This window comes from Rattus norvegicus, chromosome 7 (genome assembly GCF_021556685.1).
Source record: "Rattus norvegicus strain SHRSP/BbbUtx chromosome 7, alternate assembly SHRSP_T2T, whole genome shotgun sequence".
In the NCBI taxonomy this organism is placed as follows: Eukaryota; Metazoa; Chordata; class Mammalia; order Rodentia; family Muridae; genus Rattus; species Rattus norvegicus.
In genome coordinates, this window is record NC_141540.1 from 27,955,841 (window position 1) to 27,982,451 (window position 26,611).

A 26,611-nucleotide genomic window follows, 5' to 3' on the forward strand; every position below is an offset into this window, starting at 1 on the left:
CTATGGAGTTACTAAGGCTGAATGCTGGCCAAAAGCTCTTGGGAAACATTTTACCCAAGAGAGAGAGGCTTCAAAATTAGTAAGGGGAAGAAACCAGTTGGCAGAGAGGAAGAGTGGATAAAAGACATGCACACATACACACACACGCGCACACACGTGCACACACGTGCAACACACACATGCACACACAAATACACACACACACACACACACACATACTACCACCACCGACATCAACAACAATAACCAGGTCAGAATGGAACAGTGTGAGAAAACATACTTTTTGCATTACACAAACGATCCCGAAAGTCTGTGGTATGTTAATTACCCGAAGAAGCTGCCTTAGGTGACAAAACAAACCCCCATTCTCTATAAACGCCGCAGTTTCGTTTATGGCCTTTCTTCCTTCAGCACTTAAATATTGTGCGGCAGACATTGGCATTCAGGATGTATTAACTGGAAGGCTAGAGAGCTCTAAAAATATTAATATAAATGTATAAACATTTGGATATGATATATACAGATCTATGGGCTTGCATATATTCCTGTGGACACATGTGAATATATACATTTATACATACACACTGAATGTGCACGTGTAAAACATAAACAATTACAATGAGTGTAAGCAATGAAGCATGGGGGAAGCTTTCTGGATAAAACTTTCCTGAGGATACAGCCCCACCCCACGCCCACACCCTGCCTCTGCCACCACACCACATATGCTGCCCACCCATTTCTCTCAGGGTTGTAGAAGCTGTTCACTTTTCAATAGTCAGGCCCATTGCCTTTCTTCTAGAACCTTCTGTTTCCCTGTCCCCACCTAACTCAGGACCCTCTTGGTTGGCCTCTGGTGCTTTCAACATTGCAGTCAATGCTCTGCCTGATGACTAAATACTAACTTGTGTGTGTGTGTGTGTGTGTGTGTGTGTGAGTGTGTGAGTGTGTGTTAATGTGTATCTGTGTGTGCGTGTGTGTATGTGTGTGTCTAAGTATATGAGTATGTGTGAGTGTGTGTGTTAATGTGTGTCTGTGTGTGCGTGTGTGTGTGTTAATGTGTGCCTGTGTGTGTATGTGTGTGTCTAAGTATGTATGTATGTGTGTGTGTCTGAGTATGTGAGTGTGTGGGAGTATGTGTGTGTGAGTGTGTGTGTATATGTGTGTCTAAGTATGTATGTACGTGTGTGTGTCTGAGTATGTGAATGTGTGTGGGAGTGTGTGTAAGTGTGTGAGTGTGTGTGTGAGTGTGTGTGAGTGTGTGTGTGAGTGTTAATGTGTGTATGTGTGTGTGTCTAAGTATGTATGTACGTGTGTGTGTATGTGTGTGTCTAAGTATGTATGTACGTGTGTGTGTCTGAGTATGAGTGTGTGTGTGAGTGTGTGTGTGAGTGTTAATGTGTGTCTGTGTGTGTGTGTCTAAGTATGTATGTACGTGTGTGTGAGTGTTAATGTGTGTATGTGTGTGTGTATGCCAAGGATGTTTTTTCTCAGGATCCATCTGTCTTGTCTTTTGTGGCTAAGTCTTATGAACCTGGGACCTGATCTTTCAGCAGCTGGGCTGCCTGCCCAGTGAGGCTTTGGGCTTCAGTTGCCTCCATTCCCTCATTTCTGGAGTAACAAGTACATACCACGAGTAACAAGGACACGTGATTTCTGCGGACTGAACTCAGATCTTCATGCATGGCAAGCGCTTTACAAACTGAGTCACCTCCCAGCCCCTGAGTAGTACATTCTGATATCCGAGGTGGCCAACCATTTTCCAAAGAGGCCAAGTTCCCTATGCACACACTTTCTTGTCAGCATGGCCTTGTCATTGCCTTTTCTTCTGGCCAAGGATGAAAGCCACATCACACAACTTTTGGCCAGGACTTTTAACCATTCCTGGCTCTTGGAAGCCAGCCATCATGAAAGAGAAACCACTGCCCAAGGGAAGCCTGCAGTGAGAAGCCCAAGCCATGTGTAGGATGAGCCCCGGGAGTCATGATATAATGCAGAGAAAAGTCCAGAAGTGCCAGGATGCAGAATACATGAGTGTCAATGCCATCATGGGAACACATGTGTCAGTCCCAGCCACCAACTGGGCTCTACTGAATCCCAGATGAAGTGTCCACCCTGCAGAGCCCCTCACCCCAACTCCTGACATAGAAAATTGAGATCAAGTAAAACAGTTTGCTACTATGTTTCGGTGTGTGTGTGTGTGTGTGCGTGTGCATATGCATGTGTATGTGTGTGTACATATGTGAGTTAACCTTGGGCATCATTCCTCATGAACTATCTACCATGTTTCTTTGAGACAGACTGTCATTGGCCTGGAGTTGACCATGTAGCCTAGACTGGCTGTCCAGCAAGCCTTGGGAAATCCCATCTCTGCCTCCCCGGTGCTGGAATTATGAGCGTGAGTAACCATGCCGATCATTTCCATGTGGGTTCTCAGGGTAGAGCGCGGATCCTCACGCTTTGTTGACACACAAGCAAACACTGTAGGAGCTGAGCAATCTCCCCAGTCCTCTTGGGGTTGTGTATTATGCAATTTTAATTGAAACTTATTCAAAGATGAAGAGTCCATCTTATCTAATATCATGCCTCCTTAGTCTAAAACGGGGCAAAGGATCATATAGGACTCCATAAATTTTAGCCACCCAGACCTAGCCTGTACTAAATTAACTAAATTAATACTCCCCAAAGGCATGCAGACTGCTTCCGTAAGTAAAGCCCCAACATCGAAGCTATCGGCTAAAGCGACTCTCTGCCCCCAGTGAAAGTGGAAGTGTCAAAGCTGCTGTGGAGATTTGCAGAGCGTGGCCTGCTGCTTTAAACGAGAGCACTCTGGAGGGATTTGATGAAACCCCAATTACCCCCCAGTAAGTTTTAAAGAGAACTGCTGGCTATTACAGGCACTGAAAAACATCACATAAACACTCCATTTTTTTTGTGTGCCCGGTATCGGAGATTCCTAACACATTCCCTCAGTTCTGAAAGGACAGAAGAGACGGGTCTGTTTACAGACTTAGCCAGCAACCAGCAGCCCAGGCGTCTGCCTCCAGTAAAAGCTGTACAGCTTAGTAGTTAAAAAGTACAGCCTAACGGGAAGGACCCATCGTCTCTGGCTCCTGAGGTAGCTGACTGCCGAACGCCTTCTTTGTACGACCGAAACTGCGTCCTGACCCAGAGCACCTCTCCTTGTGGGCCCCTGAGCTGCCTTTAGTGAGGCTCTGCCACAAAGTCCTCTTAGTTTATTTAGCCTTTGCTCAAATCCAGAACGTCTGTCTTCTCTTAATTCTGTTGGAAAAGAACCCCAGAAGCACCTTACTCGGCCCATAATGCCTGGACCTCTCCCAGCCCAGGCTCCACTCTCAGCAGCCCAAGGTGAAGTCTGATTCTGCTGCTTATGGACGAAGGGGTCTCAGACATGCCACTTAACCCCATCAGTAAGTGGGCCTGCTGACGGCGGCTTGGACCTCATGGGGCTAGGTTACTCTGAAGATCAAATGAGCCACGGGTCTTATGAAACTCCAGGAATAGAGTCAATCCAGAATGATTGAAACTCCTGCTTGAGATCACAGAGCCCAGGAGTGGGTGGCCATCTCCTCTCTAGCTCACTCCCCATTTTGTTCTATTCCCTGTTCTCTCTTAGCTCTGGGCTCCTGCTTTGTCCCCTCCCACTCCTGTCCCAAAGCCTACCCCAACCCCTGCCCAGGGTCAGTTCAAACCTGAGGAATCTCTTGTTATAATTGCTCTCGTTATATCCCTAAGTATATAGGGCAAGGTCAGCACCTCTTCTACTCAGTGAAGTTTTGGAACAGCTGAAGCCAGTCCGGCTGTACGAGTGTGCCCATCTGCAATCAAACGTCATCATGAGTTTGGGAGGGGGCTCGTCCTATTCAAAGAGTGGAATCCCCCTGCAGGCGTGCTTCCTTTCCCATCTTGCATAAGATGTGCATGTGGTTTTTGGAGTTAAAGTAGCCATCTTAGGACTATAAAGCTACCTGGAAATGGAAACCATGTGATAAGGATAGCCGGGCAGAAACTCAGAAGGAACCTAGATGCTATGCAACTCGTCTCCTAGCTGTGGACTACCGTCCTGCCTTGGCCTATTGTAAGACGGAAAGTCGACTCCCTACCTTGTTTAAGCCACCTTGTTTTGGTTTGATGTCTGACAAATACAGTGTGGCATTAGGCTATCCAATGCATTTAGATCAAGTATCATTATTGGTCAAGTGTGACACATTCACCTCTGGAGAGTGCTTTAATTGAGAACGAGTCTGTGTTCCAAGTGGCAGAATATTGATCGGGAGGCATCCCCGGTGAATGGGGAGCTGGAAAGACACAGTTAACTATAAAATCAAGCCCAGCTTTCAAATGCAGACTTTACTGCATCATCACAGGAAGGGAGCAGGAAGGAGCTTCCCGTTCTGTTTGGTCCCAGTTTGCACTAGGTCCTATTGACAGCTACAGAGCACAGTGTGTGAACATGTACACGTTGTGAGAATGTTAGCAACGCCTCAGTCGAGGAAGAAAATTCTTGCAGAGACCTGTCTCAGGCCAGGCTCCACTAGGTTCCTTGACATTGAAACAAAGAACCATTTTGTTTCACAGAGAAACTTGGTTCTTGGGCCTAAGAAAAAGAGTCATTAACTTCAATGATCGTCTTTGAACCTTGTGAACTACAAAGCCAGAATCAATAGTTGCAAGTGAAGTGTCCAAACCCTTAGTGTAAAATCAACAGACATCTATAGCCACTCCAATATGTTTGGGAAAAATAAAGACTACTTACATTTTACTCATTTTGAATAAATTCTGAGGACTCATGACCACGCCAGGAAAATCGGAGCCCCCCCTCATCCCAGCAAGATTATGCTCATGCAGTAAATAATGCACCAAGCAAAATATCGCCCTTTTTTTTCAGTCTTCACAATGAGGTCTGTTTGTTGGAGATGAGGGTTCATGAAGACCTCAATGTTTCCTCCATGATTGCATACAAATGTTGCCAATGGAACTCAATCTGAACTCAAAAGCTACAATGTACTAGTCAGGATTCTCTAGAGGAACAAAATTGGTAGAATAAACCTATACATAGAGACAAAGGGTATTTCTTAGAGTGACTTACAGACTGTGATCCAGCTGGTCCAACAATGGGCATTTTATTTACCAACGGAAAGTCCAATAATCCAGCAGTTGTTCAGCCCACAAAGCTGAATTCTCCTCTGGTGTTCAGTATATGCTAGAATCTTGATAGAAGCAGGCTCCAATGCCGGTGAAGGAATAATGGACTTGCCACAAGAGTGAAGGCAAGCAGGAGCTTCCTTCCTGCATGTCTTTTTATAGGTTTTCACTAGATGATATGGCACAGATTAAAGGTAGAACTTCCTTCCTCAAAAGATCTAGTTTAAAAGTGTCCCTTCCAACTTCAAATGCTTTAATTAAGAAAAAAATCCTGGGGCTGGAGAGATGGCTCAGTGACTAAGAGCACTGACTGCTCTTCCAGAGGTCCTGAGTTCAATTCCCAGCAACCACATGGTGGCTCAAATAGGATCTGATGTCCTCTTCTGGTGTGTGTGAAGACACTACAATGTACTCATATGAATAAAATAAATCATTTTTAAAAAAGAAAAAATTCCTCAGAGATAAAGTCAAACTGACACCAAGAATAGTGATCAATTCAGCAAATCAGACCTCAGAAAATTTCGTTAAGCTGATTCAGGCACTTGTGTATACTTGCTTGCACACTCATGTGTCAATGGAAACACAGTACACTCACACACAGAGATGTGCACACACAGAGGTGCAAAGCATGTGCAAATATATGTGTTGCACATGCCTACACATCTGTAAGCATGTATACTTAAACATACAGGAACATAGCACATGTATGCATGCACAGAGGTGCATTGCACATGCACACAGGCACAACTCATGTGCACATGATTACATACAGTATACACACATATTCAAAAGCACATACACATTTGCACAGACAAAAACACATGTGTGAAAATGCATGCACAAAGCATGTTCATATATATGTATATATATATAGAGAGAGAGAGAGAAGAGAGAGAGAGAGAGAGAGAGAGAGAGAGAGAACATGTGTACACACAGCTGCTCTTGATGGCTCCCGGGATGCCTACACAGTCAGTCACCTGTTTTACCTGTCACAGCAAACTCCTTTTACCTTAAGGGACGCCCAGCATGTGACTGAGAACCAAGGCAGAGACTCCACCAACAGGATGCGTAAGAATTCTGACTGTGACAGTCTCTTTAATTCTCATTTACAAAGCGACAACAGAGGGAGATGACTCTTGCTGAGCCAGCCCCACTTCTCAGTCCCTAGTGCAGCGTGGGCTGGTTTAGCGTGACCACAGAGTGGACTACCCACTAGACCCATGAGCCTCGGAACAGGTGTGCTCCTTCAGGACGAGTCTGATCGCAATCAGCCCTGGTTCCTGGGGACAGGCTGGTAATGGGGGAAGGTCCAGGGAGCTTGAGGTGCCGATGTATTTCTTCTGAACCAACAGAAAGGCAGCTATCTCAGTGGCTCTCCGTAGGGCACCACAGAACCCCAGTGGTGATCTTGAGGTTACCTCCGTCCAGTCCCTCTCTTCTTTCAGAGAGCATGTCAAGCAAGGGCTCCCTGGCCATCAAGAAGTTACAGCTAGAGCTCAAAGCCCACTGTCTTCTGTCTCCCACAGCCAAAGAAGGAAGAGTGAGACTAGCTGAGGCAGACTCCACTGGGGCTCCAGAGCTCACAGTGCAGGGCAGGGGACCGAGTACTTCCACCATCTGGGATACCCAAAGGCCAGGGCCAACTGCGTGTCCTGACCAGCCTTATGGTGAGGCCACTGGGCTCTCTCCACCATAGGATGCTCCAACTTGGATCTCAAATGTCTGAGCAACGCGCAAAGGTGCCACCAGGAAGCACAGGAAGGAGATGAGGAGGCCAAAAGACACCCAGGCTGCTGGTCATTGGCGACCCGAGAGAGACAACCGGCCCCTCCCACTCTGCTTCCTCCAGTAGACTAGGGTGTGAGCATCTACTCCAGGTGGCTGCTGTGAGTACAAACAGCAATGACTGACAGAACGTTGCAAGCTGTGCGTGCACTCGTAGAGAATTAGGAAGCAGAAGATAAATAAGGATCCAAAATTATAGTCTGAGTACGCTGATGGATACTGGGCATGCCCTCCAGTCTTCCAGGGCCCCTCATCTCAGTTCCAGCCCAGCAGGTGTGCTCTGTCTCCCCACTACCCAAAGGAGGGGAGATAAAAAGGCCTCACTGAGTCCACAGAAACGCTAGGTTAAAGCAGCTCAGATAAAGTATTAGAATCAATAAATGTCCCGGTGCTCCGAGGGCAAAGCAGCTATAGTCCTTTCAATCATAAATCCCGCCGTGACACCGGCAGTGGCGGATGCTTGGCCGGTGCTTAGGGGACACCGAACCATTTCCCAGATGAGAGATTAGAGCAGTGGTTCTCAGCGTGTGGGTCGTGACCCCTCCAGGGATCGAACCACCCTTTCACAGGGACCGCCTATCAGATATTTACATTATGACACCTAACAGAAGCAAAAGTACAGTTATGAAGGAGCAAAGAAGTGATGCTGTGGTGGGGGCGGGGGTCGCCACGGCATGAGGAACTGTATTAAAGGGTTATGGCATTAGGAAGGTTGAGAAGCCACTACGTTAGAAGAAACATCAGAGAGAACAGGGCCACAAACAAGGAGTCCAAGGGAAAGGGCAGGATGAATGACTGATTTCTTTATAATTCTACATCTCCATCCTGATTGAGTTAATTTACAGTTTGCCTCATGGCTAACACCCCCACCCCCACCCCATTCCGCTCCATAGGACTGTGCTGCAGCTCTAGGGCTGTGTCTCATAGCAACAGAGTATTTAATGGCACTGACTATAAAGCATGGAGGTGGAACAAGGCCACCCTACTCTACATAGCAAATTCCAGACTAGCTAGACTGTACAGTGAGACCCTGTATCAACGCCCTTCTTCCCACAAAGAGTATTGACTATGTTGCAATGAACCCTTGTAATAAGCTGCCAAAATGGCTCACAGCAGGGTGTGGGGATGGCGGGCTGGGTGGCCAGGGTGTACCCAGTTCCAGAGTCCTCACCGTATAGCTTTGGGCCCAGTCGGCAGCTGGTGTGAGTTTTTCCAGGCTGTGCAGTGAAGAAATAACACTGCCCTCCTTGGTGATGCAAGAGGGATTTATGAGATGGGGGTGGGAGAATGCTCAGCAGAGGCTGGCACAGGGCTGGCCCACCGAACAAGATCACAGGTAAGGATAGAGAACGACGCCTTGTTGCTTTTACCCCCAAGGCACATGCATCATGGAGATATCAGCCTGGGGGATTTAGAGAGTTGAGCTCCACACCTGTCTAGGCTGTAAGGACTTTCAGTCTCTCAAATGCAGCATCTCCCTTTACCTACCACACTCATGTGCTACCACCTGTGACCCCAAGTTAGTCCATAAATCCCCCCAGTTTCCAAGTGTCTAGTTTAGAAACCCCAGCTGCTGTCCAGACTGCAGGAAGGTGTGGGCTGTACAGAACTTCTCTCAGCTTGAAGATCCAAGCTGCCGTACTGACATGGTCGCTGACTCTGAATTACAGTGCGATGTCATCTCTCACTCGGAGAGCAGGTACAAAGAGATAACGCTTGCTCCTCAGAGAGAAGCAAGCTCTGAAACACAGAGCTCTTCAGGGCTGAGAATTCAGAAACACAGAGGCAGAACCTAGCCAGTCAGTTAGGCCGTGGCAAGCAAAAGGTTCGTGGTTTAGCCATGAATGAGGCCCCAAAGACTAATTCGGCACTCCTCTAAGTGTTGGGGACACAGCAGTGTGTTAAACAAGTCCCCGTTTCATTGAGCATGCAGGCTACAGCCACATTCATTCCCTAAAAATTATAGTTAAGTGCCTACTGTGTGCTACATGCTATAATGGTGAGAGGAAGGTTGCCAGGAGATATTAACTCCTGGTTTAAACTGGTAAGTGCTGTGGTACTCTTGGGCCTATACTAAGCACTCAAGGCTGCTTACTAAGTGTTTATAAACAGATGGGGTGGCTGCTCTGCCAAGCGAAGAAACTACATCTTCAAGAAAAGCTTCTCAACATGGCACAACTGGCAAAGAGTAGCAGTGCTGAGACTGAGCCCAGACTATCTGACCACAGACCGACGGCGGTAAAAACCAACCAGATCAGACAGTTCTTCGAATAAATAACTTATTCGCCCTATGCGTCTCGGTGGCCTCAAGTTCCTGTTTGCTTACATCAGGGTCTGGGAAATCAGGACTGATCCTTTCTGCTCAGTCCCAAAACTTCTTTTTGAATAGCAAACCTCTCCGAGTTCCAGAGGCAAGCCAGTTTTGAAAGGCAAACCTCCTCAGAACCGCAGATGCTGCCGCCAGCCCTGACAAATGACAGCAAGCACGTTGACTCGCAAGGTTGAGAAGCGTCTGGCTGGACAGGGCTATTTTTGGTTCAGAGATGACTTTGACGAGTTCTGCCTCTGCTCCCTGGAATCAGAAGTGCCACCTGGGGCGTAAGGATGTGGCCCAGAAGGGGGCACATTCCTTCTCTGCATCCATGAAAAGCTAAATCCTTAAGGACCAGAGAGCATCTTCTACTTTGAAGCATCTGGCTATTTGAAGCTACCAGCCCCGTTTAGTTCCAATAATGGGTCTCTTCCACATCTTTATTTCTTTTTTCCCATTTGGAGCTCTGTCAAAGGATTCCAAGCTCAGAGTCTACCTCTCCCTTGCCCCCAAACCCTCTGGCCCAATTGCTTCTGGGAGCCTCGGCACCATGCTCTAGGGTTCCAGGCTTATGTACCCAGAGCATCTGGGATAATAGAGGGCAGCACTTTCAAACTGAGCACCTGTACAAAAGCCAAGTAACAATAAAATAAACAAGAGGAATAAGTCTGCTCAGGGAGTATACAGGATATAGGATGGGAGCTTCATTACGTCTCCCCACCTCTGTAAGATCCTTGATGGAGCTTGGGAGTGATGAAGCCCATACAGCAAGCCTCACAGGTGACGTACAGAGAGTATGTTCCCTCCATCCTCTGGGGAAGCATAGCCAGCATCCTTTGGTTCATGCCAGATGATGTGGGTCTGGTGGGCACACACCTTCTGCTTCTTCCTCAGGTCTGAAGGAGCCTGCAAGCACTGAGGCAGAGACGCTCCCAGACTGTGGGATGGATACCTCAATGTCACCTGCCCCTGTGTGGCCTTTTTTCTCCAAGAAAGCCCAACCTTCTTTTGACCCATGGACCACCCAGGCTTCTCATGAGCTGTTCTCACTGCCTTCCCTCATTGTTTCCCCTTCTCTACCCTACCTCACTCTAGGGAGAAGATGGTTCCTGGTCCTCTTTCTTCTCGCACATTCTCTTCTGCACTGGCCTTACCTCACTTGGTGACTTTAAGCGACTTCTGTGCTTGGGATTTCTGTTTGAATCTCCCAGGTATCCTATTCTCTCCTGAACACCACCCATGTCTGGCAACAAGAGCATCTCCCTCTGATGACTGAGTGTATGAAAAGTTGCCCATACTGAGCCCCAAAATGGGGTCTGCAGAAGACAGAAGCAGGGGCAGAACAAGATAGTAAGGGACAAGGACAGGAGCTGCTGAGGGACAAAAACTCCTGGCTCTCCTCACCTTGTTGCTCTTCAGACACAGGCATCAGTATCTTACGGTGTCACATCTTTGCCACACCCTTTCAGGCAGGCTTCCTGGGGTCTTTTGTCACCACCATGACCCAGGAAGGAAGCTGACAAGGGGCAGTCCTTGAAAGTCCCATGCAGTGACCATCATCACCCTGACACTGCTCTCCTGCCAGGCACTGCCCTGACCTTACTTCCTAATGCAAACGGTTTTATCCACATCAAACTCACATGGCTCTATGGATCTCACCTCAGTAGCCATCTCCACAGGCACAATTTCCATGTGCAGAATAAACTAAATCCACCCTGACCTGCAAGAGGCGAGTCTGCCTTAGCTCAGGCCAGGACCCCTCGGAGATGGCAAACCAAACACCTAGAGGGTAAGGGCTGAAGGTCAGAAGGGGGATGGCAGGCTTGGCCTACCTGGCTCTCAGCAGTTGAATATTCCTAGAGACGTCAAGGAAAAGAGAAGACGTGAGTCATTCGTAGACGCCCTATGCTCGCCCCAACTACCTGGGCGGTACCATCTGCTGGATCAGGGATAAACACGAAGACACGACACCCAAAGAAAATCAGTTAATCCACATGACCTCTGCCTCTAAGGTAGTCACGGCTCCTGAAGGATTTCAGTTCCTTTCCCCAGTGGCCGCCCTGACGGGCTCTCAGATATAAATGTGCTGAGAGAGGATCCTTCCACTCAGTCTCCGGCACACCAGGTCTTCACAGTGACTGCCTCAGTTGCCTCAGCAGACGTCTACCAGGACCTCTGCATACTCCTGCACTCACGTCCATTGAGGGATGGAAAGCAAAATTAAAGATACCAGTGGGAATGGAAATTCATTCCCTCCTACACCCAAATTACATCTGTATCACAGGCTTGGCTTCCGGGAAGTGATGAGGAAGAAACAGATGGTGGTCTCCTTCCCAGGAGACAATGGATGAGAGGTGAACTAAGAATCAGGGTCCGTGGGATGCTGGCTCCAGCTGTGCCTAGTGGCCTTGGCCAAGCCAATGTCTCACCCTGGGCCTCAGTTTCTCCATGAGCACTTGAACCATGAGCTTCCTTGTGAGGAAAGCACAAGGCCGTCCGAGGTTCTTTGGATATTGCTGTCTTACCCAGCCGGGGCAAGTGCCTGAAGCCCTCCCTCCTCAGACTCTTCTCATATCAGATAGGAGGATAGCAGTGCCTAACAAGTCTCCCAGCATTCAGCCTTTCCTTCCAACCTGTTCTCTGCACTGTGACCAACACCAGCTTTTTACAACACAGATTTAATCATAGACTCTTCCTCCTAAAGTGCTTTCCAAGAGCCTGGGGAAAGTATTTGCTACACAAGCATAAAGACCCGAGTTCGGATCCTCAGAACCCACATTTAAAAGCCAGGTATGGGTGCTGCCTGTAAAACTAGCACTGGAGTCACTGAAGTCGGCTCAGACACAGGGGTCACTGGAGCCAGGCTCGCTGAATCAGTGAGCTCCAGGTTCAGTGAGAGGCCCTGCCTCAAACAATAAGTTGGAGAATAGTAAAGGAAGATACCAGACATTGACCTCTGGGCTCCATAAATATGTGCACACATGTGCACCCTCACATAGGCATGAACACACACACACATACATACACAGATACAGACATACACACATACATACACAGACACACACAGACATACGCACACACATACATACACACACAGACACATATACATACACAGACACACACAGAAATACAGACACACACAGACATACAGACACACACATACACAGACACACAGACACACACATACACACACATACATACACACACACACAGAGACACACACACAGACACACACATACACACACACAGAGACACAGACACGGACATATTCACACAGAGACACATACACACACAGAGACACACACACAAAGACACACACACACAGACACACATACACATGCACACACAGACACACACATACATACATACACACAGACACACACACAGAGACACAGACACGCACATATTCACACAGAGACACAGACACATACATACATACACACACAGACACACACACACACACAAAGACACACACACAGACACACATACGCACAGAGAGACACATATACACACATACTTTTTTTTAGGCTTCCCAGAGACACCTCCCCCACCCAGAAAAGACTTAATTTGGCAGATGCTTGGTCTAACCTTTAGCTGTCTCCATTCAACCCTCTCTTCTCCCATTTCGGCCATACAAACTCCTCTTCCTTCCCACAAGGTGCCCCCCTGCCACAGACCTTTTGCATGCACTATTTACATCTACAGAACACTATTGTCTACAATTTATATCTACAGAACAAAATTGTCTTGCTTAAGCCTACCTCGAGCTTTACTTTCTTCACAGAGGCCACGCCCCCATGCTTCCAAACATACCAACAACTTCAGCAGAGACTCACAGCTCAGTGCCTCTCCATATTGTGACAACAGCCACGGTGCGATTTTACCTCTGCATTGTTATTTTGAAGAGAAAATAAATTTGTCACAAACCCACATGCACCGGTGGGGTGTAGTTCTGAGAGCAGGTCTTCAGAGCAAAGAGTTTGGAGTCAAGGAGACTACAACTATGACCATTTAAATGCAACTAGGCTGTGTATTTATCACGGCGCCCAACACTATTTACTTATCCATGAAGTAACTTTGTCAACCCTCCCAACCACCTATGCTGGAGGACTACCACTCGTCTCATTAAATAGGTGTGGAACTGAAGCTATGAAAGATTCACTGACTTAACTGGCATCATCTGGCCAGTAGGCAGTAAAGGCAGAATTTGTACCTTAGTTTCCCTAACACAAAATTCTGTGTCCACCCCCTGTCCTGCCCCCATACATCAAGTCACTGGGCACATCTTCTCCCCGTGAGGCCAGTCAAGGCTGTCCATTTAGGGGTGTAGGATCCACAAGCAGGCAGGAGGTGGGGAAGTTCCGAGAGAATGGCATGCACATGCAGTCTGGCCACTTGCAAGCCATGCCACCTTAGACACATTGGTTAAACTTCCTGTTCCTCAACTTCCCCATCTGAAAACAGGCTTGATGATACTAACTTACAGGCATTGAAATGGGTAGATATCTAAAGAGCTTATGCCCTTCCGAGAGTGTAAAGTTGGGGTTAGAGTCCTTAACTACCTATCAAGAAGCCAGTCTCTTTGTATCTAGTTAAGACTGTGTGTGAGAACAGTAGTCATTGGACTAGAGAAGAGATTGATGTGCTCACAGCAGAATGACCCCTCCCACATGACAACTCTGTCCTTCTTACTCCTCTCATTAGCTGGACTTGACGTGAAAAAGAAAATTTGCTGCTGTTTTTTTGCGGCACTACAGGCCAAAGGTATTACGCATGCTAGGGAAACGCTCGACCACTGAGCTACACTCGCAGCCCAGAAAACAAGTTTACTGTGTCCCCCCCCCCCCCACTAAGATATTAGGATTTACCTGATATATCAGTGAGTCTTGCTCTAACCAAGGGAGGCGCTGTTACCAGAAGTGAGGTGCTTAACACACGTGACATTATTAGAAGGCAGAACACTGAAACCCCATGTTATGCAGTGGTTCAACTGTCATATGTGGTAATTTAGACATCAGGGCACCCAATGAGCTGCAGCTCTGTAGAAAGAGGTCAGGGGAGACAATGGTAATAGAATGTGATGATCAGCTCCAACTGGGTTTAGCCATTATTAGCTGAAAGCACAAATAAGCCATTTGCAAGTCAAATGAGGAAAGAGTAGAGGCGAGGTGAGAAGGACAACGATTTCCCGAGCTTCAAACAATAGGAGAAACGATGAAGACTCATAAGTGAAGTAGATACAGGATTAGGGTTGTAAACCTCCATAGAAGCCTAATGGCTTCAATGCGTTGGTCATGAACTTGAGAAAGAAAGAGAAGTAGGTGGGTAAAGACCAAGGCATAATCCAGGCTATAGAATCAGGACCGGGAAATAACTCTGAGTGTGGATACTAACCCTCTGGACGTCTGCTGGGTGTGGTTTGAGCATCCACCAAGGGTTCATTTCAATTAAAATCTTGACTCCCAAGATGGTGCTGAGAGAGGGGTGGGGCTTAGTTGAAGGGCTTTGAGTCACCATGGGTGTGCCTTTGGAAGGTAGCTGACTGACTCTTTGGTAGTTGACCGTAGAAGGATTGGCCCACCTTTACTTCCACCTCTCTGTCATCCTTGGCTTCAAGGGTAACCCCACCCCAACAGGAACTTCGATTGTTGACATATGCAATTGCAGTTTTCATAGAGTTCTCGACGGAGGGGGGGCAACACCAGTGCCATGACCTTGCATGAGTCCAATGAACCTTTTTTCTGTGTAAATTCAGTTGCTTCGTGTATTTCAGCACAGCGACTCAAAGCTCACTCATACAATGGCGTAGGTGACAATGCCATTAAACTGCTCTGGCAAAAGTTGCCAAGCTTGGGTTTTAGAGGCCTTATTGTTAGAGCCCTGAGTTAATCCTTGATGCTTAAATGCTCAAGCAAAGGAACTACACTAGAAAAGATTCAGAGCCTTAAAAGACACGGTGCCTTGCAAGACCCACTTCACGTGTGGCCAAGAATAAAGGAGAAAGAAAATCCTCCTTCTGGATAGAGCAGGGAGTGGGAAGAACAATGAAGCAGCAAATTCTTCCCAGAGAGCAGAACACAGGCCTAATCCAAAAACGCCATCCATGGCCATGCACACAGGGCTTGGTTGACAAGCTCTCATAACCGCTAAGGCCCAGTGCCTGCCATGTGTCACTTACTAGTCCCTTTACTAAGAGGAAGTTTCACTGTGGCCACCCTAGCCTGTTTCAGTACGGTGTGTGAATGCAGGTTGGCAGGGCACTTGTCACTAACAGGTGTCTAAGCCACGAGTCACCCCATTCCATGCAGTGCACGGGCCTGAGCATCCTTCAGAGTTCTTGAATACTAAGTCAGGAACGATGATCAGAGAGGAGAGAAAATGCTGTGAGGCCATGCACATGGATACTTGGTAACAAGGCAGATGTGGCTAGAGATGGCTACAGATGCAAGAACTGGGTGACTTGTCCTAAGCAGCTTTCTTAAGAACCCTCGTCTTGTCGGGCTTCCTCGGTCTGTTGGCTGGATGAATGCAATGGAGGTGCTTACGGGCTACGCGCTGAAGACACACAGAGCAAAACTCCTCATCCGACAGGGCTCCGCCCCTAAATGATGCTCCTGACCCCTCCAGCCCACATCTCACCCAATCAGAGACAAGAATGGCTTTCTACTAAAATTTATAAATTGTCTTTTACAACTGATGTGACTATAATAATTATAATACGCAGAAGTCATTAAAAACAGTACCTGGTCTGTAGTGAGCTCTGTGAGCGTAGCTATTTCTCCTACAGTAGATGGGAGGCCTGGACTGGCAGGGGTGTGTGACCCCAGAGTTGATTCCAGCATATAGTTACCTCTCAGTGAATGGTAATCAGGTGTTTTAAAGATGAGCTTGTTATCCGGCTTGAGACTGCAGGTAACAACAGACTGAGAGTTGGGTGTTTTCTTCCAGTTCAGACGCCATCGGCACCCCACCCGTGACCTCAAGCCTCTAGCTGACCCCTCACTGTTTTATCCGGTCATTATGACGATGGCGTTTCTTGAAACACACACTTGCAAACACTCCAATAAGGAACTGACTCGTGTGCAGAAAACCAAATAACCCTCTTCTGACCCAAATCCCTGGTTTTAATTGACAAAGAGTTAGTTAATTAAAAATGTGCTCTGAGACCAAAGGCACCACTCGGTGGGACTCCTGAGACAGCTTTGCCGACTCCCTGAAGACACTGAGTTCCTCCTGAGACATTTCGTCTGGTGGGGACCACGACGCAGCCCAGAAGGGCACAACCAGACCCACGGTGGGAAACTGCTGAGCAAGCATTTAGTACAGACTTGGCGTCCACAGGGCGACTAGAAAGCAAAGGGACCTGTGAGCCAACCTGCCCACCTCACCAGCACTGCTGACACAAGCACTCACATTCATGAATGTTCATAAAGTGATGGGGAATCCCTGAGAGGAAACAAACTATGTAGAGCCCCCAAAGTATTGCTGTCACAAGCCGCAGTGACCTGTTTGAAAAGAAAGCTGTTATTAGGACGGGCGTCTGCGACGCTGGTACTGTCACAGAGCAGATCCAGTCTAATCCTGTAATTGTGCTATTCTTTTTGATGGGATCCCCATCACACGGATCCCAAAACGAAGTTCACCACAACAATCCACCTGCTAGAAGACCAAGGCACCAAGAGTGGAGGCTTGTATTTCTAAGCAGAAAGAGTCTTCCCAGCTTTGGCAGAACTGTACTGCCTGTTCCAGTCTTCCCTGCACATTTTTCTGCATGTATAACAAAGTTTTACTATACGAGGATCCCTGTGGCTTTTGTCCGGAGTATGACTGAAAAGATATCCTACAAAGCAGAGAAGTGTGCAAAGCTAAGTTTCATGATGGGATGCATTTGGGCAAAAAAACGGAGGCTTCCCAGTATATTTTTTTTATTGGATTTTTTATTTACATTTCAAATGGTATCCTCTTTCCTGGTTTCCCGTCGATAAACCCCCCCATCCCATCCCTCCTACTCCTTCTTCTATGACGGTGTTCCCCCCACCCATCCACCCACCTCTTCCCACCTCCCCGTCCTGACATTCCCCTACACTGGGGGGTCCAGCCTTGGAAGGACCAAGGGCTTCTCCTCCCATTGGTGCCCAACAAGGCTATTCTCCGATACACATGCAGTTGGAGCCACAGGTCTTTGGATGGTGGTTTAGTGCCTGGGAGCTCTGGTTGGTTGGTATTGTTGTTCTTATGGGGTTGCAAACCCCTTCAGCTCCTTCAATCCTTTCTCTAACTCTTCCAATGGGGGCACATGGGACATTTCTATCACTCAGGAAGTTTAATGAAGGTGCACCTTCACCAAAGATATCATTATTATTATTATTATTATTATTATTATTCTACAAAATAAAATAATCTTTTCCCTTTTGACCACAACAACGTTCTAGTAACTTAGGTCATGGAGTTACATTCACAGACAAATCCCTGAATAAGATACACTGAACTATTTGATACACACACACACCACAACTGAAGCATTATGTCCCGTAGGCTCCCTTCACAGTGAGCATATGGGGACAATGATCTCGTGTGATAGAGAAAGGATTACAGATTATCATCGCAGCTGCCACCACCATTTTAGCCCCTACCAAGCACCAGGTTGACATCCTTAGGACAAAGAATCTCCTAATTACAAACTCCATTTTACAGCTGAGGGCTGTCCCTGGAACTCCTAAGAACAAACAAATGTCAGTCTTGGAATCCAAATCCAGGAACTGTGACCTTGTACTCTGATATCATAGCAACTGCCTTAGAGAGGCTCGTTTGACAGCCTAAAGACTGAATGATCTGATGATATTCATTTAGTCGACAAATTGTAGAAAGTATTTACAGTGTGCCTGGCATGAAGAAGGGGAGCTGGGAGGAAGACATGGGATGAACAGGAGTTGAGAAGGAGTCCATCCTCCTAAAGAGGACAGATCACTGGTGAAGCAGGACTTCAAGGTTGAGGGCAAAACGACTTGTTCCGAGGGCACCCAAGATACAAGTGACTAAGGCATGACAAAAGCCTCTGACCTCTTCTTATTTTCAGTGTTAGTGGAATGGATTGAGTCAAATGTTCACACCCCACAAAAAACCCATCAGTCCTTTCAGTTCTCTTCCATGCTGCCCAGGCTTTTAAAACACCTAATAATTAACACAAGAAAATCCAGGTCTGAAGAGTTTTATAGCAACACAAAACAAAGGTCATACTCTGGAGCACCAATGATAATGCTGAAACCCAAGCCCCATCCAGGTAAGGCTGGTACCCAAGCCCCGCCCAGTGGATGCTGGACATAAGCCCCGCCCAGTGGATGCTGGACACAAGCCCCGCCCAGAGGATTCTGGACCTGATACCTGCCTGGCAGATGCTAGCTCTTTGTTTCCTGAACTCAGACCCACTAATTTCTTGATTTCCCAGTCTTGGCAGTTTAGTAACTAAATCTGAAGGAGGGCAGCTGCAAAAGGGGCAGTATGTGTGGGGCCAAGTCGGAAAACCTTTCGAAAGAGGATTCGAGCGCTGGCAAGATGGCTTAGGAGGTAGCGGCGCCCAAACCTAAGGACCTGAGCTTGAACTACAGGATCTACGTGGTGGGAAGAGTGCCCTGACTCCCAGGAGAATCTTCTGACCTCCGCGGCAAATTGCTTCAAATTCGCCAGTCTCAGGCGTCCCCTAAGAATATGCTCTCGGAGGGCTCTAAAGTCGTCAGCCCCGGGTTATCCAGCTCCAAACTGTCTCAAAGTCATCTATACTTCTCTAACTCAAGATGGTCCACAGAGCCTGGAAAGGAAGCAAAGGGCCTTCAGTTCTCTCTATACCCATCACTCCAGCTTTCTTGGGTCCTTACCCACAATGCCCCAGTGTCAGTAGGAAGTAGTCACAGAAAAGATTGCATCCCTCTTATCATTTATTATCAAAAAGGGGTGGGTAGGATGTTAGGTCTCAAACTCAAGAATACAGCCGGTAGGGGTGCCTCTTTAATACGTCAAAATGGATCTGCCTGCCAAGTTCTCCCAGCAGCCTTCAGTCCTTACCTTTACAGGGTACAGCTGGCATATCCTGCCCCCACCCTAAACTTCTCCAGCACTGGGGTTGGCCTGCCCTTTCCCCAGGCAGCAGGAAGCAGGCTAAAGAGCACGGCACCCTTACTCCTACCTCAGCCGTTCCTACCTTTTATAATTAAGGGAGGAAGGTTGGCACTCATCTATCAGGACTGGCCTGCTACACCTGTCCAGGCAGCCCTGCTCAAGACATTATCATTTCCCCTTTCCTTTCCCTTTTCCTCTCGGTCTTCTGGATCTCCCCACCCCATCTCCTGACATGGCCTAGCTCAGGGTCATGTTCACCCCAGGCTCTCCCAGATGTCCCTGCATCTGATTCTGTTCTACCTCGTACCTACAATAAACCTTCTCCATGCCCAGGAGCAGTCAAACTGATCTCCACATTCACATTGATCTCCACATGGGTACTCATGTGCACACACACACACACACACACACACACACACACACACACACACACAAATAATGGAAAATGAAGTTCAAGAAGCTCAAAAGGCAATTGGCTTCTTTAAGGACACCAATGTGCAAATACAGTACAATAGCTTGCTCAATTCAACAGGCGTCAGGTAAGTTCTAGTTGGGTGTTAGGTACTCCCTTCGGCTTGGAAGACATAAAAACACACAAAATTAGCATTAGCGCTGCCGGCCTAGACCTTCAGGTGTAGAAGATAGATAAATAGAGGGGAAAAAAACCAGTAAATTGTATGGGGTCAGTGCTCAGTTGGGTAGATTATGACGTAGGCTAGCCTGAAGGCACAGAACTCTGACGACACCTGAAGTTACTGGCACAGTGGCTAGGAGTATGGTAGGCCATCTGTGTTCAAACAAGCAATATAAAAACAAATATCCTTCTCCCCCCGAAATCTCCATGTGAGCCTCTGTTTCTTGCTCTGTATAAAGGAGACAACGGTAGTACTTTGGGTTTTGTTTTGTTTTGTTTTGTTTAGAATTCTGTTGTTTGTTGAGACATGGTCTCATGGAGCCCAGACTGGCCTCACACTTTGGCCAAGGATGGTCTTGAACCTCTCATTTCCCTCCCTCCACTTCTGCCTGCTAGTATTAGGTGATTGGGTTGTTCATTCGGCGCTGGGGATTGACCCTGGAGCTATGTGCATGCTCGGCAAGCACTCTGCCAACTGAGCCACATGCCCAGCCTGGCAGAAGTGCTAGAGAAAAGGCACCCTGACGTTCAGTGCATAAAGTGATCCTGGGAACAAGTTGGCGGTGATCGCATCTTACCCAGTGTCTACTCCGTCCCTGGCATTTAAGCACTGTTCAATAAATATTGAAGAACAGATGAAACCCACAAATGAGTAAATTAGTGATGTTTCTAAGTTAAAAGAGGGGAAAATCCATTATGGAAGGTGTGTGGTCCTCAGCAAGGCTTGCAGGTCGGAAAGACTGCTGTGCAAAGCGGCTGGAGCAGCAGGCCTGATGTCTAGTGTATGTTTGGATGCTTGAGACATTAATCACTCATTCCTTAGCTCTTCTGTATGTATGCCCAGCCATTTTGAACAAGCCCATAGAGAAATGAAGAAATCGGGATGAAATAACACCATGTCTTGGACCAGAAAAGACTGAAGGAGGGGCCCTGAGTCCCAGGAGTTAAGCTGTGGGGTGTGCGGAAGTCTGTGATGGCTTCAAGGCCCAACCACCACTCACTCACCCTGCCCAAAACCAGCCCTGTGGTTTTCTCTTCCCTTAAATTAGCCTTACACTAAACGGGATAAACACAAACGCCGTCTTCACAAGAGGCTAAAGAGCCTAAAAGCAAAAATCTATTTGGAAAAAGATTGGCTGCTAACAGAGCTATGGGGAGAACTGAGGGTACACTGTGTATTAAAACCTGCATTCTACAGAGAAGTGGATGAAGGACCAGAAAAGTCACCCCAAATCTCAGTTTGAGAGAATGCAGACTGAGAGGGAACAGGATGCTGGTGTAAGCTGACTAAAGCTTCCCGGGGGAGGTGTGTGTGTGTGTGTGTGTGTGTGTGAATCCCTGTAAGAGTAAAATGAGGGAGCCAAAGAACCCCAGAAGAAAGATAAGGAGTTGTAGTACTGCAATAACGTGTGCTTAGAGTCGACTGCAGTATTGGACACTGGGCGCTTACAACAGAATATTAATTAAGCTGGTGGAGGGTACACGCTTCCAAACCAAGAACAATTCAGAACTCGGGGGTTTGCGGGTGGAATCCCCTCTGAAAAAAAAAGCACACAGAAAGCTTCATACTCTGTCACCAGATGTTTTCATTCTCCGTGGGATGTCCTGTGTGCTTAAAGCATGAGCCTGTGTCTGTGCAGGTCCAAAAGTTGGTACTCTCTGGGAAGTATGCCTTAGGGTAACAGGGGAGATGGGGGCGAGGGGAGGGGCTTTAGCAAAGAGATTGCAGAAGACTCTCCAGGATCCAGGCTGATCCTAGCCCCTCCCCCAACACACACACACACACACACACACACACACAAGCTTTGCTCTTTTCTTCCCCTCCCCCCACGATGATCACATCCAGGTGAAGGAATTCAGTCAGAAAGTCCATCAGGGTAAATTTACAAACGGTTAAGGCTGGAGTCTTATACCTCAGAAGCCTGCTGGTTTGCTCCTTCGCACACTCACAAGGCACTTGCACACACATGCGCGGACACACCCACATGCACACTCTTGGCACCCGGAAGACTGAGCCAGGCCAGATGCATCTCTTCTTTGGCTTGCAGGAAACAGACAGGCTGTAACATGAATGAAATCTACCCAGAAAGGCTGCCTTTTTCGCTCCGACCACGCAACCCCGGGCCAAACCGCCTGGAATACGTAACAAAGTTTTATTTCGCTTTTAGTCTCCAGTTACTCTTCTACCATTTCCTGTGGAAAATTGAAGCTTTGAAGTGTCTAGCTCAGGCTTTTGCTGACAGGGACCGCCAACTCGAGCCCCGGGGAAAAAAAGCGCCCCAGCACCACCCGTTGTCAGCCAGGACCCCAGGTTCAAACCCTCCCCTGCACCCTCCAGTGGGACGCGATGGCCGGGGGCGGGGGTGGGATTTTAGAACTCCAGAAAAGCGACGTCAGTAGCTGATAACCTATTTGGCCCAGGTTTCTAGTGGCTCTCCTTCAGACAAGTGACAGATGTAAATCGCCGGCCAGAGTCTGGAATCCTTGGCCTTGCCTATCGCCACACCACCCTCCACTCCCGGTATCCCCAGCTCTGGGTTCAGGTGCTCAGAAACTGTTCAAGGAAACTTGAAGCTATGCAGTGTCACCGCTCCACCACCTACAAGAACATGTTTAGGCCCACCCAGCTCTATCCTTCCACCTTCGCCGCCGCCAGCCATGCCTTCCTAGCGCACCCACAGCGACCCCAGAGGGCCTGGGGCAAGAGAGAGAACTGCACCGCAGACAAGCGAACCCGCCTCCTCCAGATCTTAGCCCAACTCATAGGGACTGGAATGTGGCTCCTTAAAGATCAAAACAGAGTTCTAGAAGATATGCACAAGACTCATACGTTTCAAGCCTGATCCGAGTAAAATAACATACTAAAATAAAATAAAATAAAATGGTGTTGGATTTTTCTCGGGTCCTGCGGGAGGCAGCCACGTCCTGGCCCTGCACAAAGGGGGCGGAACCCAGTGTGCTCCGGGACCATTACTACCAGTGTCAACCACGAGGATCCCAAGCTCAGGAGTGTACGGGTTCCTGGCTGTCTTCGCTCTGGCCCCTACCTCTACGCCTGTGGAGAGCGCGAGTGGCCACAGAGGGGGAGACAAGAGGCAAACTTGAGCCCAGAGTTGACGAGTTGGGAGGGAGAAGGAAGGCATCCGTACAGCCACTTACCGCTGGCGTTCTTCCCACAGATGAGGTGCTGGTAGGGCTGCAAGAGCCCCCAGATTTCTGAATCGTTGTTGACCGTGTGCTCCAGGGTCTCCACGGTGAATTTGGGCGCTTCGTGAAGCGTGTGGTGGTGGTGGTGGTGGTGGTGGTTGGCGGCGGTAGGGGCGGCGGCGGTGGCTGTGGCTGGCGGGACTGCGGTCGCCGCTGTGGCTGGCGGGGCGCAACAACTACTGCCCCCGCTGGCGCTGCTGGCTGCGCTGCAAGGGCCACCGCTCGCCGCTCCCCCTCCCGGCGTCTCGCGCTCCTTATCCGCTGTAGGGGCACCCGGGCCTGAGCCGGGGCCTGGGCCAGAACTGGAGCTGGAGCCAGGGCCGGGACCGCTACAGCTACGAGGTAGCCCGGAGGCCAACACCCGTGTGTAGATGTCCCGAAAGAGACTCTCCATACAGGCGGTCAGGTAGATGGCGGCATGCTCGTGGATGCGCAGCGCCACGCGGCTGTCCACCATCCAGCGGTACACGCGGCCCACGGAGAAGGTGAGGCCGCAGCGAGCCGACTTGCCACGGCCCAAGCGGTCGCCGCCAGCACTGCTCATGTTATAGAGAGACAGCGCGGCCAGCGCGGCAGCGGTGCAACGAGCCGCCAGGCCCCAGGACAGGACGATCTCCATAGCACTCTGGACCTCGTACTTGGTGCACTTGGCGAAGCGCAGGCTCAGGCGCTGCGCCTCTTTAGCGATGCGCACCAGAGCCCGGCTTACCAGCATCGAGAGCTTGGCCAGCGCGTCCTTGGGCAGGCTGCCGGGGGCTGCTGGGCCTGCCCGAGGATCCCGCGAGCGCAGCAGCAGCAACTCCAGTTCCTGGAGGGTCCAGGGGACCTCGTCGAGGTCCGGCAGCAACCGCGAGCAGTGCTGACCGGCGCAGTCCAGCCCCTCGGAGTCTTCCACCAGGGCAGTGTTGACGGTATCAAAGCTGTTGTGCCGGCTGTGCATGGAGTCAGCTAGAGGCGGCCAGCAGCTCCCGCCATACGGGGACGCCGGGTGCGAGTCAGAACAGCACAGAGACAAGTTGGAGGAGCGCACAGAGTCCGCCGCGCCACCATAACCCGAGTCCAGCGTCAGATCTTCCAGCGTTCGCACCACCGGCTTCTTACCTCTCCTGGCCATCGCTGCGCCACTTCATGCTGCAGCCGCCGTGGAGCCGAGGGGAAGGAGAGACAAGGAACTCTGGACACCGGGGTCCTCGGGGACAGTGGGGCTCCTCGTCGCCTAGGTTCACTTTCCCACCTGGCGTTGCCAGCAAGTGTCACTACTTTCGCCTGCCTCCCTGAGCCGTCACCGCTGGAAGACACACGGCGGAACCTGAAATCATCTTCTGGAGTCCGGGCCAGAGCTAGGGCTCACTGAGCGGCGAGCCAGGCCGGGAAGGAAGCTCCCGCCAGGACCCGCGCCTTTCATCCAAAATAAAAGTGTCTGGTCCTCTCCTCCCTGGGACCAGACGGATGCTGAAGCCTCCGAGCGCCGGCCACAGTGTCGATAGGACCTGGATCGCCCCAGATACGGCCGCCGCAGCTCGGCCGGCAGCGGGCTCCCCCCGGCTCCCGGATCCGGGCCGCGGTTCTCTGAGCTCCCGCCCCGCACTAAAGCGCTGTAGCCAGGCGGCTGCAAAACCCTGCTGAGCCCTAGCAAACCAAGCAGTCAGAGGGCGGGCGTATGCAAAGCAGTGCCGTCGAAAAGCCAATGGAATTGGCAGATGCTAATTACTTAGGGTTTTTTTTTATCCCTCCCTTCCACGCGGCCCCGCCCCTCAGACACGCCCCCCGGCCTTGACCAGGGCTGCAGCTAGGAGGGAGCTGCGGCCTAGGTGGAAGCATGGCGAAGGAGATCAGCCATCCTGCAACTGTAGCTTCCCTAGTTCCGGCTTTTGGTGTATCGACAAAATTTTCATTTATGTCGTTATTTGTTCCACTCTGCGGTTCACAAAGTGTTTGCCCGAGGGTCACTTTCTGTTTCGGCATTTTAGATTTCTCTTTCCCTCCCACCATTTCATATAAGAAGCATGTCTCCCCGCCTCGTTCTCAGGCACCCCGACTAATGCAAGCAGATTGCCTCTTCTCAGCCTGGGTTTGCTCCAGCATGGAGGGAAATAAACCAGGAAGGTAGAGGCAGGGAGGCTGATGAACGTCACTGGGAAGTAAATCTCTAGTCATAAACTACCTGGCACCGAGACTTTATAGGTTTGTCCGGTAGGCAGGAATCTACACCCACCCTAAGTCCCAGGACTTGCGTGCGTGTGCATGTTGGAGGTGGAGGGGACGTGGTGTTTACAGCCCCTCTGCTGTTCTGGTGGACAATCTTCTAGACAGCTCAGTTTTAAATTTGTGCAGAGGGAGAATATTCTTTTCAACTATATGCGTGAGTTGGCTGCATTTCTGTGTCTAATGGCATTCATTGCCTTGGCTATTTGTCTGCCCCCACCTACCTTAGGAGAAACGTTATTCATCCGAAAATTCATAGCTCCTTTACTCAATCCTGTGCCTACAAGAAGCCCACCCAGATCTCCCAAAACTATTTTGGGTGTTTTCCACCACCCAACCCACTTCGATGGCCTCACATTTCCGGGCCCTTGTCACTGCGGATGGCTACCATCTATCTATTTGTCTGGGTCCCACATTGGCTGGGGAGTTGTGGTAAATGTTATGAGTTGTGGAGGGAAGGTCATGCTTTGAACTGCTGGTTTGAACGTTCGACCACGGCCAACAGAGATGTGAGAAAACATGAACCATCACTGGCCGTCAGGAAAACTGCACATCAAAACCATAATGAGCTGCCAGCGCACGCCTGTTAGGATGGCTATTATCGGAAAGTCAGAAGGTTGCAAGCATCAGCAAGGGCGTGGAGGAAAAGGAAGAGTGTACTCTATTGGTGAGAAGGGACGTTGATATAACCATTATGGAAAACAATACTGACGATCCTCAAAAAAAAAAAAAAAACCACAATAATTAGAAGCACCACATGATCCAACAATCCCACATCTGGATCTTTAACAAAAAGAAATAAAGTCACTATTTAAAGGATCTATTGACCCCTCCCCTCCTTGTTCATTGAAGCATAATTTGCAACAGCCAGGAGAGACTAGTGTTCAGATTCCAAGTAGAAGGAAATCATGCCATTCATAACACTTGGCGAATCTGATCAGTTTGGTCACGCTGAGGGAAATATCTCACTGGCGTGTGACTCCGAAAAGAATCACATACATGATAACAGCAGAATGTATGACGGTGACTGGGCTCAGACAGGGGCGGAAAGGGACTTAGAGTTATGGAGTTTTACAGCTCTAGAGACATTACATACATACGGAGCGGCGTTTATAGTGGATAATAATGTCTATAGGAAGGATTCTGTAAGTGTTCTTATCACGTAGGGGAAAAGGTCGCATGGATGTGCTGAG

At 49.0% G+C, this 26,611-nt stretch overlaps 1 protein-coding gene across 2 annotated transcripts in view; it reads right to left on the reverse strand.

Annotated features, from left to right (window-relative positions):
* Abtb3 (ankyrin repeat and BTB domain containing 3) overlaps positions 1-24,834 on the reverse strand; it is a 278,860-nt gene extending 254,026 nt beyond the window's left edge. For both annotated transcript variants that reach the window (NM_001432634.1, NM_001432632.1), the window contains 1 exon segment: positions 23,166-24,834. In NM_001432634.1, the coding sequence (NP_001419563.1) occupies positions 23,166-24,327 (1,162 nt within the window). In that variant the 5' untranslated portion in view covers positions 24,328-24,834.
* Between the last annotated feature and the right edge of the window lie 1,777 nt (positions 24,835-26,611).